Source organism: Solanum lycopersicum, chromosome 1 (genome assembly GCF_036512215.1).
Source record: "Solanum lycopersicum chromosome 1, SLM_r2.1".
Taxonomy (NCBI): Eukaryota; Viridiplantae; Streptophyta; class Magnoliopsida; order Solanales; family Solanaceae; genus Solanum; species Solanum lycopersicum.
In genome coordinates, this window is record NC_090800.1 from 76,120,807 (window position 1) to 76,145,302 (window position 24,496).

Consider the following 24,496-nt stretch of genomic DNA (forward strand, 5'->3'; position numbering starts at 1 on the left):
AGAGTTTAGTAATTGTTGTATTAGTTCATGCAACGAATACAATGTATGTCAACTGTATTTGTTCGTGCAAAGAATACAACCTGTATTACTGTATTCAGTGTACTGTTCCACTGAACACAATCGAGGTAAAATACAAAACTACTGAGGTGCAAAAACCTGAGTACTAACTACAAAAATTTAGAGTAAAAAAACAAGGATGAACCCATGTGAATACAATCAAATAAGGATAGAAACAACAAAGGTATCAAATTTGGTTTATTTTACATTGCTTCATACCTGAATCTACTAGTTTCTTCAAAATTTCATTTCATACTTGAAAAAATTAACATATACATGGTACAATCAAGACGAAAATTCAAAAAAAAAATTCAAGGATTTAGTATGTTAATAGTTATTTTTAGTATTTCACAAATTGAAATGTACTAAAAAGAAAATAGGACAAACAAATTGAAACAGAGGGATTAGTTTTATGTAATCAATTTCTTTTGATATTCGCCACACATCACGCGGATACTAATACTAGTTCTACACATCCAATACACTATTCCAAGTTGAGAGGATATAGTTAGATATCATACCCTAAGATCTAACATAATTGCAAATTAATTTGCAACTACTCACTTAGATTAATTTGTGATTTCACTTTTGCAAAGCTAACAAAAGGGGTGTTCCCAAGCATACAATAAGTAGAGCCACAATTAGATTATTGGATTTGGAAAGTATTTGGTTGTTTAGCTTGAGAAAGCATTTGGACTACTTCCCTCATTGTAGGCCTCTCAATGCTGTACTCTTCAACACAAAGCATTGCTACAAAAAATACTTGCATAGCTTCAACAATTGCAACATTTTTTAGCCTCTCATCCAAGATTTTCACCACCCCTTCTTTGCTCCATTTTGTCTCCGTTTTCGCCCATTGTACAATGTCCATTCCTTCTTCTCCAAAATTTCCTACTGGCCTTCGTCCTGTTATAAGCTCCAACAACACCACTCCAAAGCTATACACATCGCTTTTCTCATCAATTTTCAGCGTGTATGCATATTCTATACAAAAAGATAACATGTAAAGACCATTATTAGTAGGTTGTAGATTGGCCCGAGTGCATAATAGGCCAGTGGAGAAGAAATTAAATCAACTAATGTATGAACAAACTAGTTACCTGGAGCAATGTAGCCATAAGATCCTGCAATTGCAGACATGCACTCAGAGGTACCATTGTTACGAAAGTACTTGGCTAATCCAAAATCTGCAACATGAGCTTCAAGTTCAGAGTTCAACAATATATTGTTGGACTTGACATCGCGGTGGATTATCATAGGGGAGCAATCGTGGTGCAAATAAGAAAGGCCCTTGGCAGCTTCTATGGCTATTTTTAGCCTAGTTTCCCATTGGAGTTGCCCGCCGTTCTTCCCATGAAGCACTTCACCTAAGCTTCCATTTAGCATGTACTCATAAACTAGCAAGTTGATTTCCTTGTTTGAACAAAACGCGAGCAGTCTCACAATGTACCTATGCCTGATCTTCCCTAATGTTTTAAGTTCAGCAGATAGGCCGTTATCATGTGAGCCTTTGCTTATTCCCAATTTCTTCACCGCGACATGATCACCATTTGGCATAGTTCCCTTATACACTATCCCTGCTCCACCTCTCCCTATGACGTTGTTGTCTTTCAAGCACTGCAAGACGTCTTCACTTCCGAACTCAAGCTTCTGAAATGCTGTCAGCTTCCACAAATTTGAATTCTTACTCCCCTTTCTTGTCTTGATTATTGCTAAGACAACGAAAATGAGGGAGCAGAATAAGAGCCCAAATGCAAATATGAACTTGTATATTGTAGGAACCTTAGTTCTGCTGTCACTTCCGTCTCCAAGTTCTGACGGTGAGTTGGATGTAATGTTGCTAGGAGTCGAGTCGGATCCAGAGAGATAAGGGTTGCCGGTGAAGGAAGTTGAGTTGAAATATAAATATTGGCCTGTTTCAGGTATTGATCCAGATAAGTTATTGTGGGAAAAATCTGCTGAAGTTAAACTCTTCATCAAGCCAATCTCCGCGGGAAGGCTCTCGTTGAAGTGATTCCAGGAAATATTGATGTAATTTAAGATGTGAATTTGAGCAATTTGAACTGGGATAGGACCAGAAAGTTGATTTTGGCTCAAATCCAAGTAAGTTAAGGAAAGACAGTTACCAATCTGAGGAGGGATTGTGCCAGAGAAGTTGTTTCTACTCAGGTCCAGCTTTAAGATGCTCTTTAGTCTGCCAATATCAGAAGGGATATCACCTGAGAAACCATTTCCAGTTAACACAAGATTCTTCAGCCCTGAATAGTTTCCAATAGCACTAGGAAGTGCACCAGACAAGCGATTGTTCGACAGGTTCAGCCCTTCAAGTTTAGAAGACGCTGAGCTTTTCTCGTTCCAGAGTTGTCCACTGATGTAGTTGTTCTGCAGTTCCACCAGTGACAACTCAGGCAAATAAAGAAACCCTGTTGGTATTGATCCACTCAAGTAATTCTGTCCCATTCTGACTCTGGACAACGTTCGACACTGCCCAAAATCATCAGGTAAAGGTCCAAACAGAAAATTATCAAGAAGAATCAAGATTTTCAAATTCCTCCCAAAGCATAGAGATTTTGGTATCAAGCCAGTGAGTCTATTACTAGACAGATCAATTTCAATTAGTTTACCGTTCATCCCAAGCTTAGAAGGAATCGAGCCAGTGAAATTATTCCTCCAAAGATTCAACATTTCCAACTTTGGCAGCTCCGCGATACATCCTGGAATCTCACCGTGCAAATTGTTGATAAAGAGGTTCAACAATATGAGCTCCTTGAGTCCTGACAAGTCAACCGGGATCTCTCCTGTGAGTTCATTGACCGAGATATCAAGAGATTTTAACCTTGTCAAATTCCCTAGCTGAGGAGGAAATACACCAGTAAGTTGATTCTTTTGCAAGAAAAGAGTGTCCAACATATTAAGATTGCCCAATTCTGGTGGAATCGAACCCGTTAAGTTACAGCTTGAAAGATCTAGATGAACCAAATTAACAAGTTTCCCCAACTCTGGTGGAATCCCCTCATCAAATTGATTATAATAACCCAACTGTAACCACCTGAGGCTCGTAACGTTCCCCAGCTCCCTCGGTATAGGACCGTGCAAGTCATTCCCAGCAAGAGACAGGAACTCAAGCTGATTAAAACTACCATAACTCAAAGGAATCTTCCCTGAAAAGTAGTTACCCCCGAAATTCAAGTACTTGAGCTGCACAAGTTGAGTAACTCCCAAAGGGAGTGGACCAGAGAAATTGTTGTTATAAGCATCCAACACTTGAAGTACATTAAACTCGCGATACTCCCAGCTTAAGTTTCCACTAAACAAATTGTTAGAAATATTCAGGACGCGAAGTCTAGTGAGCTCATGAATATCAGGTGATAAAGAGCCAGAAATGTTTAGATTGGATATATCAATGGAAGTTACTGATTTGGTATCATCACACGTTATACCTGTCCAAGAACATATAGACATATAATTCGACATGTTCCAATTGGACAGAGTACTAGGAACAGATGATTGTACAAATGCATATTTCAATGAAACTAGAGTTTTAGCCTGTCGTCTCAGAGACAGGTTACGCGATTGAGATGGAGTAATAAGGAACACAAGGAGGAAATACGCGAAAAACAAGAGACTTGTGTTAGAAGTAGCCATTTAGATAACTAGTGATTTGAAGTTACAAATACTTTGGAAAATATCAAAGGTAAGAAGAAGATGTAACAAGTATTTTGAAGGATTCCATTGATACTGATGCTAATTTTTGGCTTTGGATGCTGTTGATTTGTAGCTCTAGCTTTTACCATTTTTAAAATGTTAATAATTTATTTATTTATTTTCGCTTTGTATATTTAGATTCATCATCTTTAACTTTATGGAGATAAAGCAAAAGCAAAAGCTAATAAAGAAAAAGTTAAAGGAAAAAAGAAGAAGCAAAGTTAACATAAAGATGCATTGGCAACATAGAGATATACTACATACTGAATTCAGTTGCTTTTAAGGCAAAAATTACTTGTGTGTCCACATGAATTTCATAATTAAGATATAATGTTAATGTAGTTCCATTCTTTACTTTTTTAAGGCTTCAATTTAAACCTTCAAGTAGAGAATCTTAGTAAATTGGACTCTTCATAATTCAAATGTGCTATTGACTATCACGTCATCAAAAATGATTTTTAGCAGCAATTAATTAATAGCAATAGCTCAACTATCGCTAACACTCTTTGCATATGTACCTAAAATCTGTAACAACATTGGATCTAATGTCACTTGAGTAATGTCATTAAAGACTTTAACACTCTTTTCAAAATGTTTTTTAAAAAACCTATTTGAAAAAATATATTTAAAAATAAGTCCGTTTTAGCACTAATGTCAAACAGACTCTTAATGTGATTCTATGTCCAATCACATGTTGAGTGAAACTCCTTTGCGCATTCTTTAAGATTGTATTTCTCGTTTAACAAATTAATGTGATCTTGCTTTTGGTATTAAACTAGCAATGATTGCTTAGAATATATATAAAGCAAGTCTTATCGTCTAATTATTTTACCCTAAAAGAGATATATATATATATATATATATACTATTCTACTAGATTAGCAACTTCGAAGAGAAATTAGGGATCCTAATTTTTTTTTTTAAAAAAAAAAACTTATCGTGGACATAGGATTAGTGTGAAGAGTTTCACACTAGTTATTTAAGAAATTAGTGGTTATTTCAATTTGACTCGAACAATCCACTCCTATTGGACATAATTTTTAACGTTGAATAAGCTAGATCCAAAGTTCATAACATGATATTTAAGTTGAATCTGTTTTAATTCTTATTTTCGATGTTAGGGTGCATTGCTCGCACTCCAATTTATCTTGGACAATCATCACCACTAAACTAATTTTTGATGCTTACCAAATCCCAATCCATAAGAAAAATTAAAGAAAAATGGGAAATTAAATCTCTTTGGTAATTGTATGCATGTAATGCTTTCTCCTTTTCCCTTTTTCCTTTTTCTATAGTGGGAAATAGGGGCACATACTCTCTTTTTTTTTTTTTATCTTTAACAAAAAAAAAAAAAAATTGCATGGAAATGAGCAGCAAGAGCCCACCACCCTCTCTCACTTTAGACCGTTCCATGAAAAAGCTAAAGATACCACTAAGCGGAGGCAGAGTTAGATAGGGTTAATAGATTTTTATATATATATAAAGAAAAAGGTTTGAAAAATATTTTAATTTTGAAAAAAAAAATTTAAAAAATACTAATTTTGGTCGAAATTGAAGTTACGATACCAAACTTTATGAGGACCTTTTAGCCTCTTGGACTATTTAATAATATATTTTAAAGGTATATATGTGTCAACGTAGACACATTTATATTTTATAATGATACAATATCTATGATGTCCACGTGAACACATATATATCTTTAAAATACACTATTTAATAGTATATAAGGATAAAAAGTCATTTTCAAAGTTCGATATCATAACAATAATTTCGATCAAAATTCAAATATTTTAAATTTTTTCCATATATATATATATATATATATATATATAAACTTGTGAATGCATTAACAAAATTGATTGATATCTCAATAGAAATTGTGGTGAAAAACAAAATTTTTCTCTTCCGTCCTAAAATTTTAAACCCCTCAATTCTTGATCATGGCTCCACTCTGTCCGTACTACTAAAGAAAGTTACTATTCATTTATTTTAATATGTTTACCTAATTTTAATTTAGTAAAATTAAGTATGTAAATATATTAAAATAACATATAACTATATATTTTTAATTATATAAATATATAAGTATTTTCATCAGACAAAAGAAGTTGCATTTCTTTTGAAAAGTATTGTTGTAACGCCGCTCTCTTACCATATCATGATTCCCTCAGGCCCCTATTCAAATTAAAGAAAGCTACATATATATTAAAATTTGTATTAATTTGGTTAAAATAATTGAGGATTTAAATCTTATGGATTATCTTTTAACTTTCTTTTCACTTAGAGAATTTTTAGAATTATAAATTATAAATTTATTGTAATTTTGATATTTTTATACACAATTAAACATTTGTGGCACGTGTCTTTCATAAAATGAAATCTCTCAAATATTTCTATCATTTCATAGTCATCCTTTTCTTTTTTTCACATCCCGGAGGTCCTTTAAAGGTGGATGCTATTTATCAAAAGTCACAACATTTTCTCCAAAATCGAAATTATTAATTAAGAATAATAAAAATTTTAAAATGGTAACGATTAAAAATATATGTAAATAATTCTTTCTTTTTAGGCTTCACGTTTAAATTATTTCATCATTCAATAAGTTTGAAAAATAATATATTAAAATAATATCTAATTGTGTTTGTATTTTTTTAAAACAAAACTGCCACATAAATTGCTACATGAAAACAGTTCAAACCGTGACAAAAAATGTCAACAAATAACTAGCATACGCAACAATTCCAACTGAAAATATAAATTGAAACACAAAAATTCACTATATAAAAATCAATTGAAAATATAAAATAACAATAAAAAATTTATGGCAGCAAAAAAATAATAAATCACGTGAACGAAATCGCCTAAGTGCTTCTCAAATTGACGAGTGATAGTTTAGGAGTGTTTCTCATGAACACCGCAATAGTTTATATATGAAATTTAAAGAAAATGAAAATAATTTGAATAGTCACAACATTATATATGATGACATAAAATATTGGATGGTCCACTTATAGAAGTAGCTATTATATATATAGTTGCATATTGTCAATCAATTCAATGTCTCTTTTATGTTGTATACTTCAAACTTCATTTATAATTACATATGTCCCTTTGGGGGAGAATATCACATAAATTGTCTCCATTTATAATTAATCTTCAAAAAAAAAAATGCATCATAATGTTTGGTCATGAAAAGCAATCTTATGACCAATGAAGGCACATATTGCTTGTTTACAAAGGAGCGAGTAGTACATATATAAACTAAGTTTTTTTTTTTTTTTTAAGTACGGTTGCGTATAGATCGGTTCGATTTGATTTGAAGTTTATCAGTTCAATTAATCAGTTATCGATTAATTTGTAGATACCCTTAATCGTTAAGAATCATTAAGATTGGCTTATCGTATAAGTTTATTGGTTATTGATCGTTATCGGTTTAACCGTTAAGATTTGACTCAAAAAATAAATAATTGAAAATCACTTAGAAACATGGTGACAAACCAGATAAACCATGCACATGAGTTGATAAATTGTATCTTGCTAAAAAACAACACTAAGACATTGTAGAATAATCGAAAGTTTGAGACTGTCAGAAATAAAAACACGAAACTAAATCCTAAATTAAGGACTTTATATATCAAAATGGTATAAATATAATTTATTAATTTACTATCGGGTTATCAATTAACTCATTAAGAAAAAGACTCAATCCATTAAAAATCAATAACTCAATAATAAACAAATTAAAATCATTAAATTAATAACCATTACGTATTAACTAATAGCTTCCATTACGTATTAACTAATAGCTTCTTCTTTTTTTCAATTTGAATAATTAACTTCTTCGATTTTGAACAACACTAGTTCGTAACACTAGTAGTAAGGCTAATAAATTTGCTAAGAATGTTCAAAACTTTTAAGATATATCTCTCTACAAAATTATTTTTGACCTATATATCCAACAACGCCAAGTTTTGCTCAAAGGGTGTTCGAATGACCATAATGAAGTCAACGAAACTAAACCCTGAAGTACTTAAATCCATGTTTTGGGAGATAATATCAAGAATTATGTGAATAAATTAAATAAAGAATTAGGAAAGGCATAACAATTCCCTATAAGTTGCATGTCAAACACATGCAACAATATTATTGTATTATGTTTATATTTTAATTTTAAATTCATGTGAAAATTACAAGCTATCACCAATAACCATAAGCGATAATTAAATTATGAGAAGTGCTAAATGATTAGAAAATTTATTTAAAAAAATAAAAAAATTATAATATTTTTTTAAAAAAATAATATTTTTTAATTAAAAGATAATAAGATTTTATAAATAAAATATCACCCTCCCGCTAAAATCACATAAATTAATGTAAATGTCAGATTCGGTATCGAGAGGCAGGCATTATATTGCAGTACTAAATATTATGACTTTGAAAAAACAATAAAGAGGATTCAGAATTCACCATCTTTGACACGAATCACAATGTCTTTTTTTATTCTTTTTTAAAAGTGACTCTAATTTAATTAGTGAACGCACTTTAATAAACCCCACACCCAGTTGAGAAACCAACAAGATTCTCCTTCTCTCCAAAACATCAGCTTAATTGGGTGATTAATTAAAGAGAAACTTCCATAAATGACTATAATTTGAGCTTAATTAGTGATTTATAGATATAATTTTTTAAATTATGACTCATCACTGCATGTTAGAAGAAAGAGAGATGCGAGCAAGATTGGGAGAGTTAGGAGAGAATGTGTGTGTGAGCTAGGGAGGAGAAAGAAGAGTTAGATCGGGAGCGAGAAATGCGAGAGGCGAGTAAGATTCAAGAAAGAGGAGAGATGTTATATTAATGAATGTAATTGATTTGTATCCAAAGTTCTCTATATGATATAGGTGGTTCAAGTAGGTTTCCAAGAATAAGGGCTTCCCTTTGGATAGAAGATCTCCCCCCGAATCAAGTGTCTTTTCTGAGATGTGTCTTGCACTCTGTCCGAACGAAGGGCTTAACAACTTTCTCAATCATACAATTGTATCAAGTGTATATGTTCCTTGTGTATTCACCCTATATCAAGTATATCATCAGATATAATTGTATCAAGTATATCAACAAATATAAATTGTATGATTAGGTTGTTTTCACAAATGTAAACATTATAAAATACTGGAAACCCTAAATACTCAGATATAAAGGGTCGGCCTAACATGTTAGCTTTCACGCTACAAGATGAGCGTGAAAGAGAGGCAAACCCAGAAATTGAAGATAGAAAGGGCACTACTGCTCCCGGTGAAGCGAGATACGGTCACACCTTCAACCATTGCAACCAAATGAGTTCATTTCTAATGAGTAATACCCGAGAAAACATGCTTGGACAGGGTTCCACTGCATTGTAGGAAATATGGAAGGAAAATAATATCTTTAGAGAATGCTCAAGTTTATTATAGGCTACTTAAGGCCACTTGAGATGATTACAGTCATCAATTACATCACTATTTATACTGCTCAAAAATAGAAAACAAAAAATCTTGCACAAATAACTAAATACATGTAGCACAATTTACTAGATACATGTAGTACGAAATTCTAAAGAGACTTCTTGAAAAACTAAGAGACAATTTCGAAATACTAAACATTGATGTATTAATTTCGACCATGCCTTGCTTTCTTTCTAAAGTCATTTTGACTGTCCAAGTCGAGAGATAATCATTTCACCAATGAAAAATAACACAGGTCAACAGAAACAAAGCCCTTAGAAACATAACTGAATCTCGAATATACATAATCTACGACATACTCTTTTACTTGCTGTTTAGAGAATAAACACATTGTTAGTAAGTTATGTTGCAGTCTATCCAAACAGTTTTTACCTTAAGAATTAAAGTTTACTCTATCTTGAATCAGATAAAAGTATATTAATATGAGTATTTAAAGACTCCCCTGTGTGGATTATATATATTTGAACAACTGGAATCATTTGGAGGCTTTAAGAAAGGGTAAGACTGTAATTTGATCTTTTCTAAAACCACAGTTGGACTTCCAACATTTTAAGAAAATACATGAAGAGTTTACTTGGAACTAAATTTACTTTATTAATTATGATTTTCAAAATCATAATTTGACTTCTACAACTCTTTTTTTAAAAAATACAAAGCCCACTTGGAAATCAAATTTTCTTAATGAAATATGTTTTCTAAAATTCTGAGTTAAATTATTAGCATTTTAATAAAATATATAATTAATTCACTGTGGAACCAAATTTGCTTCATCATTATACTTTCCAAAATCACAATTAAAATTTTAACCTTTTAATAAAATACATGAAGAATTCTATTGGAACCAAATCTAATTCATGTATTACATGATAAATAGTTATTTAGTATTTTAAGAATACATAAAAATATTTTACTTAATTATATGGTAATAAAATTATTCTTATGCCTATATATATTTATGAATTTATATTCTTCACTTAACTTGCTCAATTGTAGTTTGTTCTCTCTCAAATAAAAAATTCTATTTTTTATTAAGTATAACAAAATATGTCTAATAAGGAGTGTCTTGAGAACTATACAAAATCAAGTGGTGGTAATACAAATAAGGATAGTTATTTTCTCTCCAAGAGAATATATTTTATATTTTTGTTATTGAGTCAATGATACCTTCATAGTTATTTAATATTTTTTACCTTTTAATTTCATTTTGTTTATCTTTTCTTATTATCATGTTGTATGCTTTACTGATGTATTGAAGTCATCTATTTTACTAGGTTAATTATTTTATTGTTGTTTAATCAATATTATTATATGTGTAAGACTTTTCATGTAGTAGACTTTCAACATTTTAAGAAAATATATGCAGAATTCACTTAAAAACAAATCTGCTTCATGGATTATGCTTTCCAAAATCATAGCTGGATTTTTAACATTTTAAGAAAAAATATGAAGAGTTTATTTGGAATTTAATTTAATTTATTGATTATGATTTTCGAAATCATAATTTGACTTTTAGAATTCCATTTTAAAAAATACATGAAGAGCCCACTTGGAAACCAAATTTGCTTCATGAAATATTTTTTTCCAAAATCACAGTTAAATTACTAGCAATTTAATAAAATATATAAATAATTCACTTGAAACCAAATTTGCTTCATAAATTATACTTTTCAAAATCACAATTAAAATTTTAATATTTTAATAAAATACATGAAGAATTCTCTTGGGACCAAATCTAATTCATGTATTACATTTTTTAGAACTACATTGATCTCATGTGTGCCTATTGTCATCTCGTAACTTGGCATTTGCAAAATTATTGGGCACACTTTCCTGATAATCAAATTAAGTCTATTCGTCTTGATAATGCTGCAGAGTTTTCATCCTAATCATTTAATGATTATTGTTTATCAATTGGGATAAGAGTTGAACACCCCGTTGCTCATGTTCATACTCAGAATGATCTCACTGAGTCATTAATGAAACGCCCGCAATTAATAGTAAGACCATGCTCACTTCTGTGTGTAGACATACAATTTTGCATGCTGCAATACTTATTCGTCTCAGACCGACAAATTATAATAAGGTTTCTCCATTGAAATTGGTTATGGGTCAAGAACCTAATATATAAAATCTAAGAATTTTTGGATGTGTTGTACATTTGTCTGTGGCACCACCAAATCGCACTACGATGGACCCTCAAAGAAGGTTAGGAATATATGTTGGGTTTGAGACACCCTCCATTATTCGCTATCTTGAACCATTAACTGGAGACATGTTTAATGCTCGATTTGTTGATTGTCGATTTGACGAGACAATTTTTCTAAAATTAGGGGGAGAGAATAGTGAAATAAAATGATAAGGAAAATTTTATCATTGTCTCATCTTGATCCATATTCTTCTATTTGTGAGGAAGAAGTACAAAAAATTATTCATCTGCAGAAAATTGCAAATCAAATGCCTGATGCATTTACAGATTTGAAAAGGATTACTAAATCACATATTCCTGCAGAGAATGTCCCAATTCAATTGATGTCCCTATAGGACCATCCACTAGTGTCATAACTAATCAGTCAAAAGCACGGCTAAAGTATGGTAGACAATTGGGTTCTAAGGATCAAAATCCTAGAAAAAGAAGGATTAAATGCCATGATGACACTATGAAAGAATCTTATATGGAAGTTCAAAATTTGAATAATTTTGGTATTCATGAAAAAAATCAATGAACTTGAAACTCAAAGAAATAATGAACAATCCATAAATTAGAGATGTTGAAACTAATCTAAATCGATTAGAAATAATGGTTGATTATATCTTTGCATATAATGTTGCAACAAATATCATGCAAGATAATGAGGATCTTGAACCTCAATCTGTTATAAAATGTCGACAAAATAATGATTGACCAAAATGTCAAGAAGCAATTCAATCAGAGTTGAATTCACTTGACAAGCGTGAATTTTTTTGACCAATAGTTCAAACGCCTAGTAGTATTAAACCTGTTGGTTGCAAATGAATTTTTGTGCGAAAAAGAAATCAAAAAAATGAAATACAAAGGTATAAAGTACCCCTTGTGGCACAAGAATTTTCTCAAAGGTCTGACGTCAATTATGAAGAGAAATACTCACCCGTTATGGATGCAATTACACTGCGTTATCACATTAATTTCACAGTCCATGAGCAACTTGAAACATATCTGATGGATGTGGTTACAACCTACCTTTACGGATCAGTTAATAATGAGATATACATGAAAATTTCCGTTGCGATGCCTAAATCATGTAACTCAAAATTTCAAAAAATGTATTCAAATAAATTGCAAAGATCATTATGTAGTTTTAAAAAATCTCAACGCATGTGGTATAACCATCTTAGTGAGTATTTAATTAGAAAAGGTTATACAAATGATGAAATTTGTTCATGTGTCTTTATAAAGAAAACAATATCGAAATGTATTGTACTTGTTGTTTATGTTGATGACATAAATCTTATTGGAACTCCAATAGTGCTTCAAAAGACAATTGATTATTTAAAGAACGAATTTGAGATAAAAGATGTGGAAAGAACAAAATTATGTCTTGATTTGCAAATTGAGCATTTGACAAATGGTATTTTTGTTCATAAATATGTCCACATAGAGAATGTGCTGAAAAGATTTTGTATGGATGAAGCGCATCCATTAAGTACTCAGATGGTTGTTCATTCATTTGATGTGAATAAGGATCCATTCCGACTTCAAAAAAAAGATGAGAAAATTCTTGGTTTTGAAGTATCATATCTTAGTGTAATCAATGCACTAATGTATCTTGTTAATACTACAAGGCCTGATATACCTTTTGTTGTTAATTTGTTAGCAAGGTATAATTCTGCTCCTACTAGAAGGAATGAGATCAAACACATTTTGTGATATCTTAAAGGGACAACTGATATGAGATTATTTTATTCTAATAATTATAGCCCCAATCTTGTTGGTTATGCTGATGCAGAATATTTATCTGATCCACACAAAGCTCGATCCCAAACATGGTATATTTTTATATGTGAGGGGATTGTCATATCTTGGAGATCTACAAAGCAGTCCATCGTAGCCACTTCATCTAATCATGCTGAGATAATAGCTATTCATTAAACAAGTAAAGAATGTATGTGGTTAAGTCTATGATACATCTCATTCGAGAGAAATGTGGTTTAGAGTGCGATAAAGTACCCACCATTTTATATGAAGATAATGCAGCATGCATAACACAACTTAAGGAAGGATTTATTAAAGGAGATAGAACAAAGTATATTTCACCAAAGTTTTTCTATAGACATGAATATCAAAAGAATGGTGATATAAGTGTATGACAGATTCATTCAAGTGACAATGTGGTTGATCTATTCACCAAGTCTCTACCAACTGCAACTTTCAAGAAGATGGTGCACAAGCTTGAAATGCGAAGATTCAAGTCTCTGGATTGATGTTCTCATTAGGGGGAATTAATACGCGTTGTAATCTTTTTCTTTTACGAGGTTTTGTCCCACTCGATTTTTCTTATAAGGTTTTTAATCAGGCAGCCTGGATGCGTATTAATAGATATGTGTATTCTTTTCCTTTGCTAGAGTTTTTCTTTTCTTAATATTTTTTTAGTAAGGTTTTTGACGAGACACATCATCTATGAATTAGACATTCAGGAGGAGTGTTATAAACTATTTGTATTATAGTGAATGTCTAGCTTGAGCAGTCTTTTTAGGATATGGTTAGAGTCCTACTTGAGGACTAAGTTAGATTTCCCCTATAAATAGAGGGTTCTCTTCATTATAAAATCATCCCCCAAGAGAAACAATAAGTCTTCTCTTCTCTCTACTTTCTTCTTCTTATTCTATAGTTTCATAACAATAAACAATTATTTTTTCATATTTACGAACCGATATATACTTTGTGGTAATATTACCAATAAAGGAGTGTCTTAGTATTATTTTAGTTGGTAATCCATTGATATGATGTTGCTAAATTTGACGCCATTTTTTTCCGCCGTATTTACCAACGAAAATACTTAGTTAGTAAGGTTTTGTTTGCTAATCTGCTAGAATTTAGTTATTAAGTTTTAAAATGTAATCCACTTAGAAATATGTTGGTAATTTATTAGTAGAATACTAACCAACTTAAGTTATTGGTAAAATCTGTTGGCAATTTGATTTTTTTTTTTTGTGGTGAACGCAACGCCGACCCTGAACATGTGTTTGCATCATAATAAAATACAAGTCGAATGACAACAGTACTTTGAATGTTTGAGTATGTAAGACTATCTCCAACCCACCGCTATTTTACTCTCCATTCTCTATATTTGGAGAGTAAAATAGAGAATGGGTGCTCCAATCCATCTCCAAATTACTCTCTATTCTTCAAATTTGGAGAGCCTGAATAGTAGTTTTACTCTCTATTCTTCAAATTCGGAGAGTCGAATAGTAGTTCTCCAAATTTGGAGAACTACTATTCAGACTCTGTATTTTACTTTTTTAATATTTTATTATTATTTTCACTACTTTCCAATTAACATATTATTTTACATATAGTTTCATTAATTAAATATCTAATATTAGTAAGTCATTTCAAATGTAATATAATATTTTAAAAAATATATTATTTAATATATACTACTTTAATTTCAAATTAATGTATTTTTTTTTTATAATTTTCACCAATAATAAAATTTTATTTTATTATTAATTTTCATTATAAAGAATATACAAAATTAAAGTGGTAAGATGAAACATTTAATTTAAATACAAGACAACAATACAATACATAACATAATAATTTAAATACAACATAAAATACAATAATAACATAATAATTAATTCGCGATGAAACAAGGATCATGTCAAAAAGATGTTGAACAAGAATTTGAAGTTTTGCAATTATTGCAAGTCCGTCACGTTTTCGGAGAAAGAAAATGCTACATGATATATTACTACATAGATTATACAACACAACGTGATAATTGAGGATGAACATGATCTTAATGCACCAATTCAAGATGTCGTAGAGGCTCCAACTCCAGCGATAGAAATGGTGTTAGATGAAAATCTCCGATTTGAATAATTTTTAGCTAGACATAATAAAACTAAGGACAAAAATGATCATTTTGAATATTGTAATGCATTAATAGAGCATTTACAGGAGCAACATAAGAATTTCAAAAATTGAGTGATTATTTAATGTTTATCTAATTATATTACAATTTTATTTGAATTTGTTCATTTAATTTATATATTATATAATATTCTTGTGCAATTTATGTTATTTAAATTTTTTTAATAAAATAAAATAATTAAATAAAAAAATTGAAAAAATAATTGTTTGTATCACATGAGAATTATATAAAGTAATTATTGGAAAAAAATTAATAATTTATATCATGAAATAAAAAAATAAAAAAAAAATAGAAATAATAATATAATATTGAGAAGAGAGAAAAAGATTCTTTTTTAGAGAGTATAATAGAAAATTGGATTGGAATTAATTGTCTGAAAAAATAAAAAACTCTATATTTGAAAATTAAAATTGAGTGTAGGGTTGGAGATCCCCTAAGAATAAACACTGAGTCATAGATAACTGGAAAGATAGTCACCTCACCTCAACTCAATTCAAAAGCAATAACAAGAGAAGAAATGCTTAAAACTTGATAAATAAAAGATATTAAATCAAGGATGTATATCAAAATACAATAAATTACTTTTTACTCTTATTTGGGAGTTTCTCTAACCGACAATCATTACTATGAGTTATGTTGGTGATGATACATCGACTCATCCATATTGCCAAAAGTATCTTATACCTTGTATGAGTATAAAGCACCTCAACTAGGTGAATCCACTAAGTTATGCTCAAAAACAGTAAGGACTTGTCCAAAAAATATGACCATTTACCCATGTTGGCTACGTGATTTATGAGGAATGTGAGTTATCTGAACTCATCTCCACGTAAATGCTCAATATTACTCCCAATAAATCACTTTCCTTTTGGTACCAAATGAATTCATTTGGTGTTCTCTTAATCTGCATCTTATGTATTTGTTTGTGTTTAATTTTTAAGCAGAAACATATTATAAAAAGGAATGGATATTCAATTTTCTTAGTTATAAATATAGTGTAGGTCATGACTAATTGAATCATTTGCAGAGCTCTGATGTATAAGTTTCTTTTTTTTTTCCTTCTAAATATTTGGTATTGGTAATGTAAAAAAATTAATGTCAAAAGTTCATGGCTTGAAAGGTAGTTCTTTATGATTTAAATTTGTTCAACTTAGAAATTAATTTAGTATTTATTTGTTTTGGCTTAGCTTATATTTTGATTGTGTTTTTCCTTTTTTTTTTTTTGGTAATAGCTAATAGTGGTTAGATGATTAGGTTATTACATCATTTAATCTAATTATTAACGCTTCACTTACCATATATAACAATATCTTTTAACTTCCAATTTTTTTTTTAAATAAAAGAGCAACATTTTGTTTAACCTTAAGTTTGTTTTAGAAATGTTTTCCTAGTGCACTCATTTACTTGAGCAGCAATCATTTTCTTTTTTGAGGGAATGACCTTTTTTTATTTACTTCTAGTTCATGAGTTTGTCAAGGTTTAAAAGTGTTTTTTGATTTCAAGACCCAAACAAATATTTTCTAACTAATTTCCTTTGACGTTTATTTAATCTTTTAGTATATATTTCCTTTTTAAAACTAATCAACCATAGTTTGGATGTCTTACATCTTTGACATAATACATAAATATGCTATTTAACTTGATTTCGAATCACATTTATGCCTTTCAACTTTGGATGTGCACAAGTAGACACTTAGACTTGCATAAAATTGAACAAATAGACGCAAATGTCCTACATGTCATTTTTTGTCCTACGTGTATTTTGTCATGTAAGACTCATGTGTTTATTTATTTAAAAGTTGGAAAGTTGAAGTGTTTGTTTGTGCATTATGAAAGTTGGAGGTCAAAATTAATATTTGAAGCTAAGTTTAGGGTCTAATATATGTATTATGCCTACATCTTTTCTTTAGGATAAATTAGAACCTTTACCTAGAATCATATAAGGTTAATAAGACCTTAATATAGAGTTAATTTAGCGTAAGTTAAGCAAAATAGGTGTACATACTAATTCACCTTTAAAATAATTAGGTGGAAACTCTTTAAAATAACATAAAAATCACCAATGTGTTGTATACCAATTGAGCCTAGAGTTAAAATAGGATATAACAGTATGTTAAGAGATATGATCGTTTGAAATTAATTATTGAACAAACTAATGCAAAAAACGTAGTTGGTAGGGAGGTTTTGAACTTGACTAAGTACTAGAGGTCTCTTATGATCCTAAATCACTCCCCACACATAAGACTGAACCTTAATGTCATCACCCAAAAAATGGACGCGATGACACTAATTTTTCCCAACAAGACAAGTCAACCTCTACTCAACTCAAACGAAAAAGAGTAAAAAATAGATCAAGATAGAACAAAAAACTTATTCTTCTATTGAAACCCCCCAAAATTTGATTCTCACGTGTACAAGCCATTACATACATAAATGCAATAATTAAGAAATGAATACAAGTCTCAAGCTTTATTTCTCAAATAGAATAAAGTGTAAGGAAAGGAAAAAAAAACCGTCAAATAACAAACAACTACGTACCTCTTCAAGTCCTTGACGAGCTTTGAGATCAACAAAAGGAGAAAGAGATCTCACAAGTTCGACCTCAAAATATTATGCCATTACCATACCAACTTCGATATGATTCGGTACTTTTAACAATTTTGATATTTTACGGCACGCTTGTTCAGTAACCATAATTTGTTTGACTTCGACTTACATATATTCAGATTTATAACTTAAATTTTTATTAAAACATCTCAATCATAATAGACTAAAATGAAAATGACATAAATTAATCAAACTTTTTAACAGTAAATGACCCTTAAATCAAAGTTCAATAACAAATTTGAATCTTTTCGCTTAAATATAATATACATGGATTCGATATATACTATAGAATACCATGGTAAATACCAAAATTTTAAAAAAACGTATACGAAATATCATAATATACATATATACCAATACTATGTCCACCTAAATCGAAGCATAGTTGAAAAAAAGGAAGGAAGGAAACACAAAAGCCAAAAGAACTACTCAATGTGATATACATGCCTATGAGTGATATCATACCTAGAGTAGAGGTTTGAAATAAAGCCAAAAAGAGGTCCAAGAACCTTATCACCATGGTTTATGTTTATGTGACCTTTCTCTAACCTTTACATCAACCAATAATCATGAGCTCAATCACCAACAACAAACATAAAAAAACCAATCTTTGAAAAAACCCAAAAAGCAAACCTACCATAAAACCCCCCCTTTCTCCTGTTTTTGTGTTCTTCTGTGTGTTTTTATATTGGGGGACTTAAAGAAATAGTATTGTTTTTGTCACCATGGACTCAAAGAATTATGGTGTTCCACTTTCTACAACACAAGGGAGCCCACCTGCAAATGTCCCTCTTTTCACTTCAACAGGTATTAGAGCTCCTATTACTATTGATGATTCCGACTTTGAATACTCTGTCTCTGTTAATGGACCAAAAAATAGTAGTAGTTATTATGGTAGTGACTCTGAAGGTTTTGTTAGTGGTGAAGAGGATGAGTTTGAAACTGCTTCTGAAAGGTTATTTCTGTCTGACCCAGATGAGCAAAATCTTGAAAAAACTCATTTTGTTAATCAATTTGTTGTTTCTAGACCATTTGTGAAAATCCCAGATGAAGAAATTGCTGAAAGAGGTAGTAGTGTGGGGGATTATGATGATTCTAGGTCTTCTTTAACTGAACCGTATGCGGAAGATGAATATAGGGATAGGCCTTTTGTTGTAGATAGGGAAATTGATGAAGGACATGGTGAATTTAGTGATACTCCTTTTGTTGTGGATGAGTCGATGAATGGGTCTGATAAAGATATTTCCCTTGAGGGTACTGGAGTTATTGATAGTGCAATTCGAGGCATTCCAATTGCACAGTTGTCCTGGGATAGTGAAGATGATGAGTATTTGAGTACTGGTGTTCTAGAAGACAATGATGTTTCAGGTGTCTTTAGAATTCCGAATGCAGTGGTGTTGGATAGGTTAGATAGTGCTCCAAAAGTTAGAATTTCCGATTTTTCGGATTATGAATCAGAGTCTGAGAATGCGATACAATCTGGGATGGAAGAGGACTTGATCATTACAAAAACTGTTGAGATGGTTTTGGATTCCGACAGTATTGAAGATGATAAAGCTGAAATTGACACTGTTCAGAATTTCATAACGGAGGGAGGTGAGGCCAATTATACTTTAGAAGGAGGAAGAGATTTGTATCAGGTTGCAAGTAAAGAATCTACTTTGTTGGGACAAGAGTTGGACAATGATAAAATGCTTTTAGCAGAAGAAAGTCAAATTCTTGATAGTAGTGTAGAGTCAAAAAGTGCAGATTCGTCTCGTGGTGTTAAGCCTTCTGATACTGCTTACTCCAGCCCAAGGGAAGAAAATAGAGTATCAAAATTTGGAGCCGATGATTTGAACTCTGGAAACAGCATCATCTTACATACTGGAGCTTCCGGGGACAGTCAGAAATCAGAAAGTAAGGAGGATGGGGTTTATCAAGGAAGTGATTGTCAGGATATTGCCACTAGAACCGAAACCGAATCTTATCATGAACCCATCAAGGATAGTGAAGCTGAGAGCTTGGAGTGCATTGATATTTCAGTACCATCAACAGCTGAAGAACAAGTATATTCTTCATCAGATGTAACTTGGTCCACCAGAGCTGAAGATGATCTACCTAAGTTATCGGATAAAACACAACACAGGGAGGCTCGTTTAAATCCAGACTTAGAAGCTAAATGCAAAGACATTGATACAGTCAAATTGTTCAAAAATGAAGAAGCCCTATTCTTACATGAAAATGATGAAAGTTTGACCTTTGATGGATCCGGTGGTATGAAACTTATCATAGATCAGTCGGACCAACAAATAGCCAATGCCGACTACGATGGAGAGGTTTCTGAGGGTCATTTACCAAAGGTTGATGCTGAGATTGTGACAGACTTAGCTGAAGAGGTAGATACAGACGAAGAGAGTGAAGAGAATGAGATGTTTGATGCTGAAGCACTGGCTATGCTGTTGAGGGCTGCTACCGGTGTTGGGCCTGAAGGTAGAAGTGTTTCAATTCCATCAGCTGATGGTACACAGGTTTCTTCTCTGGAGCTTCCTGATACCCCGGGATCCTCATTTCACTCGTCCAGACCTGGTCAGCCAACAAATGCAGATAAGTTTCCCCTATCTGATAATAAGACTGAAGGTATATCAGAAGTGATTTTGTCTGAAGAAGAAAAGAAGAAGCTTGAGAAATTACAGCAGTTAAGAATAACATTTTTGCGGCTCGTCCACAAGCTAAACCGGTCTCCTGAAGATTCCATAGCTGCACAGGTCTTATACCGGTTGGTTCGTGCTGCAGGGAAGTCAGCCTCTCAAGTATTGAGCCTTGACTCTGACCAGAAGGTAGCTATAGAGTTGGAAGCAGAGGATACAGACAGTTTGAATTTTTCTCTGAATATCCTGGTTATTGGTAAAACAGGAGTTGGTAAAAGTGCAACAATAAACTCTATCTTTGGTGAAGCCAAATCAATGGTAGATGCATTTGTACCTGCGACTACCGATGTGAAGGAGATAATTGGACAACTGGATGGAGTTACATTGAACATCTTGGATACTCCTGGTTTCAGATCTTCCCTGACAGAACAATCCATTAACCGAAGAACTTTGTTGTCCATAAAGAAATATATGAAGAAATACAGTCCTGATGTAGTCCTCTATGTCGACCGCATTGACACACAGTCTAGAGATCTTGGTGATTTACCATTATTCAAGTCCATCAGTAGTTATCTTGGTCCATCAATATGGCGTAATGCCATTGTTACCCTGACACATGCTGCTTCAAGTCCTCCAGATGGACCCTCGGGGCATCCTGTAAGCTATGAAATGTTTGTTGCTCAGTGCTCCCGTATCATTCAACAGTTAATTGATCACTCCATAGGTGATCCACACACGATGAATGCTGGGTTGATGAGTCTTCCATTTGCTCTTGTTGAAAACCACCCAGTCAGTCCAAAGAATGACAAAGGAGATATATTGCTTCCAAATGGAGAAAATTGGAGATCGCAGCTTCTGCTTCTGTGTTACTCAATAAAGATTTTATCAGAAGTAGATTCCATCATGAAAGATCAAGATCTTCATGACCACAGAAAGCTTTTTGGCTTCCCCAAGCGTTCACTCCCTTTACCATACTTTTTATCTTCACTGTTACAATCAAATGTTCATCCTAAAGTCTCTAACAATCAAGTTGGTGGGGATATAGGCTCAGACATTGAGCTGGTACATTCATCTGATTCCGATCAAGAAGTTGATGATTACGATGACCTTCCACCTTTCAGACCTTTGAGGAAATCTCAAATTGCTAAGCTGAGCAAGGAGCAGAAGAGAGCATATTTTGACGAGTATGATTACCGTGTGAAGCTGTTTCAGAAGAAACAATGGAGGGAGGAGTTAAAAAGGCTTCGGGACATGAAGAAGAAAGGCAAGGCAGAGATAGGTGATTACATGGAAGAAGGTGCTGACCAGGAAACAGGGAGCCAAGCAGGAGCAGCAATCCCTTTACCCGACATGGTGCTCCCAAATTCTTTTGACGGGGACAACCCAACTTACAGATACCGGTATCTAGAACCTTCGTCTCAACTTCTTGCAAGGCCTGTTATGGACTCCCAGAGCTGGGACCATGATTGTGGATATGATGGTGTGAGCATTGAGGATCACCTTGCCATTGCTGGCCAGTTTCCTGCAGTAATAGTTCTTCAGCTCACAAAGGACAAGAAAGAGTTCAACATCCACTTGGATTCATCTGTTTCAGCAAAGACGGGGAAGAAAGGATCAAGTATGGTAGGGTTCGACATTCAAACTGTAGGAAAGCAACTTGCCTACATTTTGAAGGGAGAAACAAAAGTGAAAAATCTGAAAACGAATAAAACAGCTGCAGGGATATCCATTACTTTCTTGGGTGACACTTTAGTGACGGGATTGAAATTGGAGGACCAATTTTCCATTGGTAAACAGTTAGTTGTGGTGGGAAGTACTGGCACCATCATGTCTCAGGGTAATGCAGCATATGGAGCCAACTTAGAGTTGCGTCTGAGAGAGAAAGATTACCCTGTTGGACAGGACCAAAGTTCACTCGGCCTTTCTTTGATGAAATGGAGAAACGATCTCATATGGGGATGCAATCTGCAATCTCAGTTCTCTGTTGGAAGGAATTCCAAGATTGCTGTTAGGGCCGGATTAAACAGCAAGAAAAGCGGGCAAATCACAGTTAGGACAAGCACCTCAGATCAACTATTGATTGCTATTGTAGGACTTCTGCCAATTGCTAGAGCAATAATGATGACCCTTTTTCCTCAGACAAGTGGAAAGAACTTAATATAGTTGTTGTATCTTAGACAAATGCCAGTTACACCTCCATAATTTTTAAATATTGTTTTTAGTGGTAGTTTTCTTGTATTTGTTCCATTTGATCTCCGAAGTTCTCAATAGAATTACTTCCTTTCAAATCATGAGTTATACTCATGGTACAGGTCATCAAATGTTGTAGGATTTTGTGTTCTGATAAAGAGTTGTTGCATCTGCATTCGGAGGACCATATCTGATAACAACGAGGGCATATTTCTTCCACAGCTTATATTGTGGATAAATATGAAACAATTTCTCGAAGTACATGGATAAATTTGACCCTCCTGCTTTGTGTTCATTGCCTATGTGTTACATAATATGAATCATGTATCATGGTGTGAACCAGCCTGTCGATATCAACATGGATGTCACACAACTAGTCGAGAAGAAGCAATAAAACTGGAAGGACTTAGCGTAGGCTGATTCAGGGCAGAAACTAATTGCTACAGGTTGATGGTGAAGTTGCTAAAAATTCTGAGTTGTGTAAGGCCAATTTTGTTGGAGGGGAAAATGAGAACATGGGCGGCTAACAACTGATAAATATACTGATTTGCAAGCTGAAAAGTACAGCAATGTAGAAGATAGTGAAGCTACAAATTGGACTTTAGTTGCAGATAAAAATTCAGCCGGTGGTCAAGGTAATTCTCCAGGCGACTTAGCAGCAGGACTTAATTAGTCCAACTAACGCTTATGTTATTGATTTGGGCGAGGATTATTTTAACGAGGATGAGGAAGATAATATGTTAGAAATATGCGTTGATAAAGTAACTAGGGACGTAGATAGATATCTCACCGAGGGAACGAAGAAGTGGAAGCAACAAAAGTAAAATAGAAGACATATGGAAGACAACATAGTTGGGATGGTAAAAGTGACTAGGGACTTTGTTCCCACGCACCTTACTATGCGACTAGCAACGCAGAATCATATGACAGTGTCAATAGCTTCCACAAAATCCAACAAATCTAAGAAGAAATGATGAACTATCGATTGTTGTTGGACAAATTTGAAGAAGAAGACAAAGAGAAAAATACTTCAGGACACTTTAAACAGACAACCTATCTTTTATAATATACTAGTATATGGGCACGTCCGTTGCACGTTTACTTCATAACGATGAATCTGAACTATTAAAAAACACATAATTTTTTAAAAGATAGTATTTGAGTTAACAATAAAAATATAAAAAGTAAAATGAAAAACGTTTTAGTGTATAAACTTATTAATAAAAGGGCAATGCGCGATTTAACTTTTAAAAAATGTTTAAGTGTATGGATAACTTGAATCCATTTAGTCCTCCCTTTATTATAATTTTGATATAGAAATTTTATATTTGTTTTTAAAAGATAAAATAAAGTAGCAAAAACAAACATGGAGGCACGCTATCTTATGATTAACTTCCCTAAAATGTCTTTTTTGTCTCATTGAATAGAGTAAAATTATTGAAATTCTTCCTTAAAATGTCTCTCTTGTCTCATAGAATAGAGTAAAAATTGTTGAAATTAAAGTTATAGTTACACGAGATGTACATTTCAAGAAGATAAAATGTTTGACATTAATTAGTAAAGATGAAATTCTCCTTTTAATTAAGAATACAATTAAGTAATTCAAATTTATAAATAAGAAACTTATTAGAAGGAAATAACTAAAGATTAAAGTGCAATGATTGATATTTAA

The 24,496-nt window shown here is 32.4% G+C and overlaps 2 protein-coding genes across 2 annotated transcripts; one reads left to right on the plus strand and one right to left on the minus strand.

Moving 5' to 3' along the window:
- Window positions 1-447: 447 nt before the first annotated feature.
- On the minus strand, window positions 448-3,976 carry LOC101248913 (leucine-rich repeat receptor-like serine/threonine-protein kinase BAM3). Its single transcript, XM_004229451.5, has 2 exons — window positions 1,158-3,976; window positions 448-1,041 (listed from the first exon to the last, which is right to left on the minus strand). The coding sequence occupies exons 1-2, from the start codon at window positions 3,700-3,702 to the stop codon at window positions 704-706; spliced, it is 2,883 nt and encodes a 960-aa protein (XP_004229499.1). The 5' UTR covers window positions 3,703-3,976; the 3' UTR covers window positions 448-703.
- A 10,467-nt stretch (window positions 3,977-14,443) lies between these two features.
- On the plus strand, window positions 14,444-22,922 carry LOC101248612 (translocase of chloroplast 159, chloroplastic). The gene has a single exon (XM_010324783.3). It carries the CDS (start codon window positions 18,730-18,732, stop codon window positions 22,795-22,797), a length of 4,068 nt encoding a protein of 1,355 aa, XP_010323085.2. The 5' UTR covers window positions 14,444-18,729; the 3' UTR covers window positions 22,798-22,922.
- The last annotated feature ends 1,574 nt before the right edge of the window (window positions 22,923-24,496 follow it).

Bases quoted from the DNA above. Each gene is read 5' to 3' on its own strand.
- LOC101248913 (XM_004229451.5), bottom strand. From the start codon at position 3,702: ATGGCTACTTCTAACACAAGTCTCTTGTTTTTCGCGTATTTCCTCCTT. The intron at 1,042-1,157 runs GTAACTAGTTTG...CTTTTTGTATAG, and splicing joins TTATGGCTACATTGCTCCAG to AATATGCATACACGCTGAAA.
- LOC101248612 (XM_010324783.3), top strand. From the start codon at position 18,730: ATGGACTCAAAGAATTATGGTGTTCCACTTTCTACAACACAAGGGAGC.